Raw genomic sequence first — 10,741 nt, forward strand, 5'->3', positions numbered from 1 at the left:
ATCCCCAGTAGCCAAATTTGCCTACTCGTCTTCCAGAGCATCTATGGATTCTCCGATTAGAACTAGACCCAGGGGAAAATAAGACTATCTACATCCTCTCTGCATTGCTACACTGTTATTATGATACCAATAATCCTCTTAGTTCCAACATTTGCAAATTACATGATCTTTCTTCTTGACATCAATCTTGTTTGCGTCGTGAACCGTGAATCAGTTCAGTGGTTCTGGTTAATGAAAATGTCTGCTGGAGTACATAATCAAAATAGGCAACACCACTTCTATTATGATGAGGCAAGTTAACAAGGGTTTTAAATAAAATATCTCAGCTACATTCAGTTAAAATGTTTGAAAAAACAAAACACACAAATACAAATCAGAAGCTAAGGAATCATTAAAAGAGGCAGCTCCATATTTGTGATCTCAGCCAATACACAAGAACACTGTATCTGAAGTCAAGTAGTCCTCAAAGGCGGCGACACCAAGATCACTCCATCTCCTCTCACAAATAGAAACGGAACCTTCCTTTTCGATGTCTGACAACAACAACAAAAAACAAAGCAGGTGCCATCAACAGGAAGGCTAACAAATCTAGTCTTATTAGAAGCTAACACATCAAATTTTAAATTTCACAGTATATATCACTGCCTAGCTAATCAAACACACTATGTAACCAGCACTATGACTTGTGATGAATCTCAGCTTAAACTTATAACTAAGACTAAGGCAATGCATACTGTGAAAAGATTTAATCTTATGAACCAAAACATATTACTAACAGCTACACTAAGATTATCAAATCCAAAAGCAGAATAACAGATTGATAATAACTCTTTGGGAAATGACATACACGAACGATCTCTTCGTATGTCTCGTCGTCGATTTCTACAGTCGTGATAACCTCTTCAACATCACCCAGAATCATATTCAAATGCTGATCAAAAGCCTGCCGAAATAAATAACTTTTAGTGGTGAGCAAGCTTTGGAATCTTGAAAATTTTAACAAGATTCGCTAAAGTCAACAAAAAACTAACGTGTAGCTTGCCGCGGAGTTCACGGTCGGATCGGAGCTTGACGTAGATTCTCTCTTCGATACTTAATCGAATCAGATCGAGTGGCTCCCTAACGGTGGCGTCTTCCTCGACGGACATCCTGATCTCAAACGTTCTCGGAGGGTTTTGAAATTGCGAAGAAGAGAAGAATAGTCACCCCCGATGTCTCTGTGAGCTCACACAATCACCACCGTTGATTCTTATTTACTTAAAGATGTTTCGGGCTCCCGTAAGAAATTTTATTTTGGGCTTTCAACTATTGAGCCTGGCCCAATATGTTTTTTTCTTTTTTAAGAGCACCATTACCCACCCCTAAAGCCAGGTTTTTTTTTTTATCTGACTTAAAAAAAATTAAAAAGAGAATCAATTGCGAATCACTACGTGTCAGTGGAGTCCGCAAACAGTACAAAAAATGAAGAAAAAGAATGTCTTATTTTGCATACAGAAAAGACAGTGATTTATATTTTGGTAGGGTCCATGCACTACTTTTTAGGTAGAAACCCCATTACATACAGTGATAAAGATGTTCTAACCATCCAAAGCTTTAGAGGATTGAACACTGCAAGTCTGTTTTATGTTTGAAGATTAAATAATATATTTTATACAAAAATATTTGAGATTACAGTTAACATAACATTTATATACACTAGGTCCGTGTCCGTGCTACGCACGGATTGTTGTGTCTATGTTAAATGTTTACTTTAATTTTGTATTTAGTTTTCTTAACATAATCTGTAAATATTTTTGTACTAACTTAATTTGTATATTTCTAACAACTTTATTTTTTTATTTGACGTATATTTGAAATATGAAATTCTATCTTTTTTAGCGCATATTCTACACTAAAAAGAGTAATGTAGTTTGGTTTTGTGTATTATGTATATATTCTTATTTGGTATTATGTAGTTGACAACATGGTCTTTCAATGCTGTTTTTATAGATAATCAATTAAAATTAGTCTGAAAACGTGAAACTAAATTTAAAATTTATCTCAATTTTGTAAAAAAAAAAAAGTTCAAATATATCAAAATTATTCAATGATTAGGGTTATATCATAAAGCTATCTTAACATGAACGCATGTGTTAGCAAAGTTGTTCAGTGCTTCTATTAGACAATGGCCTTAGTATTCAAAAAATATGATTGTTACCTATGATTATTTTATATGAAACATTAACCGGTAGTTGTTGCTATAGATAAGAGAAACGTGCTAGAGAATTGCCAACTGTGGCGAGGTTATAAAGGCAATGAGATAGCTTGTTTGCTCTTTGCAGGCCCGTCTCATGGAGATTGAGGGTCCAGTGCTAGTCCAAATTTTTTTACAAATGTTATTTAATAAAGTAAAATCATTAAAATTATTAGGTCATGTTTTGTAATGGTTTAAAAAATTTAGGGCCCTAAATTCTAAAGAAAATTAGTAAAAGTTGGGCCCTGTGCATTTACTCCATGGGCACACTCTCAAATTCGGGTCTGACTCTTTGTAGAGAAGGCAAAGTTACCTAGCTTTACATCCCTGTGAACAATGCCTTTTTCAATGGAGAACGGAAACAATTTAATTGGTTAGTTAAGTGACTGAAGTATGAATGCTGAAAAAGTAGTTTTAAATTTCGTAACCTCTACACACAGATTGAGTATTCATATTGTTTGTAATATGTATTTTTTAAACATTTATTTGTAATATTATGTTGCATTAGTATTAGTTATATTATTACATTTCTTCACTCTTTTGCTGTTTAGAAAAAAAGTAATGAAAACATTTGTGATTTAATAAATATTAATATAGGTAACAATGTAACATGTAGATTAAATATATGTGAAAAGGGGACGGGTGTAGATAATTAGAATTGCTTGTGTTTTCTGAATCAATTCGGGTGAACATGACTGTATAACCCAAAGAGTGAATCTAATGAGTTTGTTTTTTTTTTTGACATCATCTAATGAGTTTGTTAAGTTGATAATTCACATGAGTTAGACATGATGATAATATTAAGAGCACGTCATCACCTTCTTCTTTTAGGATTAGAGGTTAATCAGTTATAAATTTTTGATATCACCTGATGAGCATTGAGAGACACCAAGCTATATGCACCTCACCCATGTAATATCCAAAAAATAATTATGAACAAATCAAGCAACGAAGTTCTATTCAAGTTAGGAAAGTATTGGCAGGCTTTTCCGATATGGAATTATTTTGAAGAGTCTCTATTAATTACGGAGACATACAGCAGCTCACGGACATGGTGATCAGAGAAAGGAGTCCTCAGTACTGCATTCTTTTTCTTCCTCATTCTTTGTATTCCCGCGAACCTTTTCACCAAAGTAGCCTAGGAATTGCCGTGATCCCTTTTATACTTGTAAGAAGTAATGGATGCAGCGTTCTGCCATTGCAGGGTTCGTTAGGATTGTACTGGCTTTGTTAGATCATTTTTTTTTAACATTCTGTGAAAGTCAATGTCATTCTCGAAGCTCTGTAATCATTCATAATGGAAAATATGTTTGCTGTCAATTCCATATTTGCTCAAATGGTAGGTAATCCCTTAAAAAATGTTTTCGCAGAAGCAGTCAAATGAAGTTGTACTAAAGAAACATAGAGACCCTCATATATTGGGATCAGTGGCTTGCTTTTCTTTCTAACCTATGCAATTAACTCATGAACCCCAGACTCTGACTAAATATCAACAGTAATTGTTGCTTCATCCCTAAACCACACGGCCCACACCATAGGATCTTTAAAAATTGCTATGGCTACCACTCTCTACTATTTTCTGCCTGATAACTGAAGTCCTCTTTCACCCACCATTGTATCATAGGCCTGCAACAGGGAATACGTTTTTCAATTTAGTTTAAATCCGGAAATTAGGGCTGCATAGTTGATCAAGTGCAGTTAAAAATACCTGTTGCAGTCCACTAATGAAGCCATGAGCGTTAGGTAGCTCAGTTACATAGATGATACTGGTTTCACTGGCTTCTCCTCCTTTTCCGTTAGCAATGTTTGCTCTGTTTATTTACACTGTACAAAACTTATTTTTGGCTTACCAGCCTGCTTTGCTGCCTTACCCTTTTCAACTGATGGCTTTAATATCAACTCTGCGAAGAGTGTCTGTCCTGATTGGGATCGTTAAACCTCTGCCACAGTTACTGATGATTTACAGCTTCCACTCTCTCAAAACAGAGCTATTGTTTGAAACATAGAGAAGAAAACAAAAAAGAATAATTTGAGCCAATATCATACAAACTGGCTACATAAGAAATGAAGAGGACGAAGACAGAATCTGTGAAACTGATACCAGTAACTATACCATGTTGTATCCATGTTTTCGTAGGACTTTCAGCTTTCTTCTTATATACATTCGCTGCCTACAATTTATTTACATATTTTCATCAAACAAAGAAAACAGAGAGAACTTTGTAATGAAACTAACTCTATAAATGGAGATAAATCAGGTATTTTATTTTGTAACCTTTGCATTTGCACTGAAGCCGACCATGAACTTCATGTAAATATAACTATTTAGCCTCATCGAACCAACAACCCATGTCGGATCTAAATGTAGACGCTGTAAACTATCAGAAATGTTTTTGGGGTCTACATTTAGAGGCTGGCTTATATCAAAACACAGAACTAATATAAATTCAAATACTTTCAAAATCAAAAGACCCAATGTGTAACCAAAGTGGCATGATCATGTTAGAACCTGTCAAAGAAGTGATCCAGACTGTGGTACTGAGGATCCTTGCTGTGATTCCCAGAGCGCACCACCTGTCCTTTAAAAAAGTTTCATGACTCATAACTTTGGTTATCTGCAAGCTACAAACAGAGAACAATATATAGTGTATACATAATAACATGATTTAGTCTCTTATTTATGATTAAATATCTAATTGAACAAATAATGGATTGTAAATATTTTTTCAAGCAGTGGTTAAGCTTTGTCTTGATTATCAAGATTATTGAAATTGACTTAAACATCATGAAAGTAGGCGGTTTGGAGTATCTAAAACAGCCAAACCATAAAATAAGTTTGAAACCATTATAAGTTTGACACTTTAGCATTACTCTTGATATATCAGCGCCACATGTTTTAGAGCCAGAGTTATAACTACTTTATGTTAAAAAGACTTACATGGCACATTTTTCGTAAATACCATCCGGGGCGTTTGGGGCAAATGGATCACTTTTCCAGAAATATTCATCAAGCAACATCAAATTTCCTGATAAGAAAATATGTCATTTTTAGCATAAATAAAGCATCCATGTCCAAAGGTTGTATAATATAACACAAAAGTTGTTACATAGATCTATATCGAAAACTTTAGTCCAGATCTTTGTATTTTCACAGCAACTTTCTCTCCATTGTGAGACACATATGTGTACGTGCTCAAGGTGGCTAAGTATCACATACCTGGCCGACTTTATTCTGAAACCAATTTATAAGCAGAGTAAGAGACCAATAGAGAATCTAAGCATTTTTAGATTCAAAACCATGAGAAACGAAATAACAACAGTTTTAAACGAAGATATAAGCAAAGAGCCACATTTAAACGAAGAAGCCTGCTAAAAGGATGGATTACCTGAAACCGAAGCTGTGACTCATCTGGTCTTGGTGAGATGTCGTTGAAATAGACGGCGACGGGAGATATGCCGGTGGTAAGCTGAGACTTCGTTGTGGATTTCATTGCAATTTAGTTTCTGCAGAGTAGGGTTTTTGATTCTGGATGGATTTAGGTTAGAGGTAGAGCTTTATATAGGAGAAGTATCAAAGGTAGGTGGAACAAAACGTTGGAGAATAGCTTTAACATCCTCATTGATTGAGAAGGTAATGGAAAAAAAAACCCAGACATTGGAGAAGATGAAGTGGAAGAGTCGGGGGAGAGACTCTTGACGCTTGAAGACGACGACGAAACAGATTTTTGGGCATGTGCTCAAATGGGTCGACCGATAATATAATAAAGCCCATACGAAACTCCACTCTATTTTAGCCAAGGTGATGTGTCAAAATAGAGTCTTATGATTGGTTAATTTTCTTAGGTGACGTGGATAGGCTGAGCTTTGAGCTTATTCTCCTTTTAGTATAGGTTAGATGAGTATCATTAATGTTCAAAACGACTTTTCCTAATGCGAAATCATGTACCTAGTGAAATAAGAGTTGGGTTCCACACAAAATTTATATACAAAAATAATACAAAATTTCCAAGTTGTTTCATTTTTTTTTTTTGTCGACAAGTTGTTTCATTTATATATATGAGAAGAGTAAATAATTATGGTTTACTCTGTTCTTTATGCAACATTTGAATTGTTTTATTAAAAATATGCTCTCACTTTTAAAATCCTCGTATCACACTTGAGAACTTCTGGCAGCGTCAGAAATATCACACGCTTCGTCCGGTCCACGTCAGATTCCTAAAAAAATGAGAAAACCATTGGTCTTTTTCTTATTCAAAAGGTTATTAATCTTTTGCTATTATTATTTCTTTGTCACGAGAATGGTTCACTTCATAGTTCAGGGTAGGCCTAGAACAGATCGGATATCCGAAAAATTTTAAGTATGCGAATCCGGATCTTTATCTAGTGAATCCATAATTTTATTATTTTTATCCAGATCCAGAATTCGCGGATATTCGGGTGTCGGATATCCTTTTAAAAATAATAATATCCAGTGGATATCCGGATCCAGATTTGGATCCTTAAAATAAATAAAAAATAATATTAATATATATAAAAATTAACAATAATTTAAAAATAAAAATATATAATTTTTTTATTATTTCTATGTATAGTATTACAAAATTTACATAAATTTATATATACTATTATAAAAATAAAAATATATTAAATAAAATTAGTTTTTATATATAGATATTACTATTTTTGAAATAGTTATTAATAAAATTTACGGATCCGGATATCCGGACTAAAAAATCAAGATATCCGGATCCAGATTTGGTTTTGACGTATCCAACATTTTACTGTCCGGATCCGGATTCGGCCTCTCCGGATATCCGGATTTTTGGATCGGATCCGGATCGGATTTCAGATCGAATCTGCATCTCGGATAAAAGTCTCAGGCCTAGTTCAAGGTTCAGACATCCTTTTTCTGGTTCACTTCTCACAATGATCTTCCATTTTTAATACTCGGTAAAAGAATCTAACCAATGAGATAATAAACGAACAATATTGTTCATTTTAGTATCTATACTATTAAAGTAGGATCTTATTGTCCTTTTTACCTTAACATGTCATTTTCTTTACTAACATTGCATATTTCATTAAAGCGCAATCAAATAATATTAATAACACATCTATATTGGGTCATTTTTTCGGATCCAGCCCACATCAGATCTCTCTGGGCCATTTGCACCGATTAAGAAATCAGATCCAATTCTCACTTTTTTTTTTCCTTTGGGCCATTGAGTCTAAATTCAAATAATTTTTTTTTCAACTATTCTTAATTTTTTTTCTTTTCTTAATATAATTTAAGCATTCATAAAAAAAATTGAATTTTTTCATTGAAAAGTATAAATGTTTATTAAAAGTATATAATTTTTTTCTATTAAAATATTAACCACATAATAAAATTAATTTATCAGAGTTATGCTAACTTAATTCACTAAAGAAATAAAGTTTAATTTTTAAACATAAATACCATTTAAAATGAAATACGATAAATAAAGATAAGAAGTTTAAATCTTTTATAAAATAAAACACAAATATATGAAAATATGACATTTACTAAATATTTGTCAATTAAAAAAAAATAAGTCTGCGCTTTGAAAGCACGGATCAAAATCTAGTTAGATATTAAAAACAACAACATACACCAAATACATCAAAGATTTGCCGAAGAGCACTAACTACTATTCATAAAAGTGTCATTTTAATATAGATTTTCTCCAATTAAAATTTATTTATAATCTTAATAATTATATTTGTATGATTAATAATTTCTGAGATAAATAAATTATTTGCAAGATTAAAAGATTTTATAATTAATATAAATCAAAATAAATATAAATTTTATTAGATTTCTAAGCTAACATTTTTGTATAACATGAAAAGGTTAAAATCTTACTATTTGTAAAACATAGAAAAGTATATTATAATTTTGTAAAATCTCCAAAACGGTTTCCATTAGTATATTTGCAATTTGATCGATTTACTTGATTAGTGTATTCACTGATTAGCTTAAAAAGGAATTGTGAATGTCCAACTGATATCATAGAATAATATTCCTGTCCAACAATCGACTATGATCAGTTGTATCAAAGACAATTTGTGTGTGTTTAAACTTTTCTATATCGAAATAGAATTCACTCAATCAAATAATTGAGAAGCTGATGAGCTGATAGTGGAATTCAACTATACATCAAATACCAAGTCCAATCACAAGGCATCATCACTTTGTCATTTCAATAAAAGTATAGTTATAATAATAATAATAATAAGGGAGCTAAAATAATAATTTTTCTAGAAGTTTGGACTTGAAAAGAAAAGTTATACGCAAAAGAAGAGCTTTCTGGCATCCAGAGAGAGAAGAAGCTGACCGGAGAAGAAGACGAAGCAAGTTCCAACTTTTGTTCGTAAGTTAAACTTCCTTTCTCTTTACTCATCTCTCATCCTGATTCGCCGCTCTCTGCTTGATTCCTCCCCCAAAGTCTCGACCTTTAGTCTCCAACTAGATCCACTCCTTGACAAAGGTCTAACCTTTTTGCGTGATCTGTTTCATCTCTTCGATTTAGGGGAAAACAGAGAATGGATGGGAACTTTCCTCAAGGAGGCGTGGTCCGCGGCGGACCTTCTTCCTTCGGAGGATTCGATCTGCAAACCTCCATGAACCAGCATCGACACAGTCTTCACGAAGGTCTTCCCTTTACTATGGCCACAGCTCAAACCTGCGATCATCACCACAACGTGCCCATGACTGAGCAACATAAAGGGGATAGCGATGATGATGAGCCGAGCTTCAACGAGGAAGGCGGTGAAAAGTCAACTAAAGGGTCTCCATGGCAGAGAGTGAAGTGGACTGATAAGATGGTGAAGCTGTTGATAACCGCTGTGTCTTATATAGGCGATGATTCGAGTATGGACGGTGGGAGCAGGAGAAAGTTTGCGGCTTTGCAGAAAAAGGGAAAGTGGAAGTCTGTTTCCAAGGTCATGTCCGAGAGAGGGTACCATGTTTCGCCTCAGCAGTGTGAGGATAAGTTTAATGATTTGAATAAACGGTATAAGAAGCTTAACGATATGCTTGGGAGGGGGACTTCTTGTCAGGTAGTTGAGAATCCTGCGCTTTTGGATTCGATTGGTTACTTGAATGATAAGGAGAAGGATGATGTTAGGAAGATCATGAGTTCTAAGCATTTGTTCTATGAGGAGATGTGTTCTTACCACAATGGGAATAGGTTGCATTTGCCTCATGACTTGGCTTTGCAGCGTTCGCTTAAGCTGGCGCTTAGGAACAGAGATGATCATGAGAGTCATCATCAGGTTGAGGATGTTGAGGATGATGATGGGGAAGGTGAGGAGCATGATGAGTATGATGATTTTACACATGGGGGTTGTAGGGGTGTTCACCTTGGAGGTGGTGGTGCTTTGAAGAAGGCTAGACAGAGTCATAGTCATGAAGATGTTGACCATCCGGGTCAGCAAGTGAGTTCTCTGGAGTGTAATAAGCTCTCTTTGGCTCAAATGCCGTTTCCTCAAGGTGGGGAAGAGAGTGAGAGATCAGCTTTGATGCAGAAGCAGTGGATTGAGTCTAGGACTCTTCAGTTGGAAGAGCAGAAGCTTCAGATCCAAGTTGAATTGCTGGAATTGGAGAAACAGAGATTCAGGTGGGAGAGGTTTAGTAAGAAAAGAGATCAGGAACTGGAGAGAATGAGGATGGAGAATGAGAGGATGAAGCTTGAGAATGATAGGATGGGACTGGAGTTGAAACAAAGGGAACTGGGTGTTGAGTTGTAGCAGGATTGTCTTCACTTCCCTTGATTGGTATATAAATGAAGAGTCATTTATGAATTATGATGTTGTAAGCTTTGATTTGAAATGATCTCGAGACTTTGATGTGAGAGATCATTGTGGTTGTTTCTGTGTTGAAGGTTTGAGGGAATGAGTGGTCAATACTAGTAGTTCTCCAAGGTTTTGCCTTAACCTCTCAACCTGTTTTTTCATCATTCTGCTGTATTATTTTTGATATCTTAGTCCAAAATTCCGAATGTAACAAATGTCTGTCTCATTTTAATTTTGAAACAAACTCAAAACTTTTGTTCTGCAACTTCGGTATAAAACGTCTTTGGCTCGCTGCTTCATACAACTGCAAAATAAGAACCTTGAAATGTAAATTTGTAGGAGAGTTTGTGATGCAAGAATAGTTGTGGAAATTGCTGGAACTCTTGCCTACCTTCACTCCAATAACCCACCGTGATGTCAAGACTGCTAATATTCTCCTGGATGAACACTTAACTCCAAAAGTAGCAGACTTTGGTGCTTCAAAGCTGATACCAATGGATAAAGAGCAGCTCACGCAGTGGAGCTGATACTATATGCGTGTTATGTAAGGCTGCTGCAGAAACCCGTAATCACTTGTTCTTTGAGTGCGCGTTTTCATCGCAGTTATGGAGTCATCTCAGCAGTGGAATTCTAATGAATTCTTACTCCAATGTCTGGTCTTCTCTTGTGCCGATGATTTCAAGTAGTAGGGGT

At 34.8% G+C, this 10,741-nt stretch overlaps 2 protein-coding genes across 2 annotated transcripts; one reads left to right on the plus strand and one right to left on the minus strand.

The window, feature by feature from the left end:
- Nucleotides 1-261: 261 nt before the first annotated feature.
- Nucleotides 262-1,274, minus strand: LOC103872911 (sm-like protein LSM3A). Its single transcript, XM_009151348.3, has 3 exons — nucleotides 1,032-1,274; nucleotides 848-943; nucleotides 262-533 (listed from the first exon to the last, which is right to left on the minus strand). The coding sequence occupies exons 1-3, from the start codon at nucleotides 1,146-1,148 to the stop codon at nucleotides 453-455; spliced, it is 294 nt and encodes a 97-aa protein (XP_009149596.1). The 5' UTR covers nucleotides 1,149-1,274; the 3' UTR covers nucleotides 262-452.
- A 7,130-nt stretch (nucleotides 1,275-8,404) lies between these two features.
- On the plus strand, nucleotides 8,405-10,274 carry LOC103872912. Its single transcript, XM_009151349.3, has 2 exons — nucleotides 8,405-8,625; nucleotides 8,785-10,274. The coding sequence occupies exon 2, from the start codon at nucleotides 8,798-8,800 to the stop codon at nucleotides 10,001-10,003; it is 1,206 nt and encodes a 401-aa protein (XP_009149597.1). The 5' UTR covers nucleotides 8,405-8,625; nucleotides 8,785-8,797; the 3' UTR covers nucleotides 10,004-10,274.
- Nucleotides 10,275-10,741: the final 467 nt, after the last annotated feature.

The sequence above is a fragment of the Brassica rapa genome, chromosome A06, assembly GCF_000309985.2.
Source record: "Brassica rapa cultivar Chiifu-401-42 chromosome A06, CAAS_Brap_v3.01, whole genome shotgun sequence".
Lineage (NCBI taxonomy): Eukaryota > Viridiplantae > Streptophyta > Magnoliopsida > Brassicales > Brassicaceae > Brassica > Brassica rapa.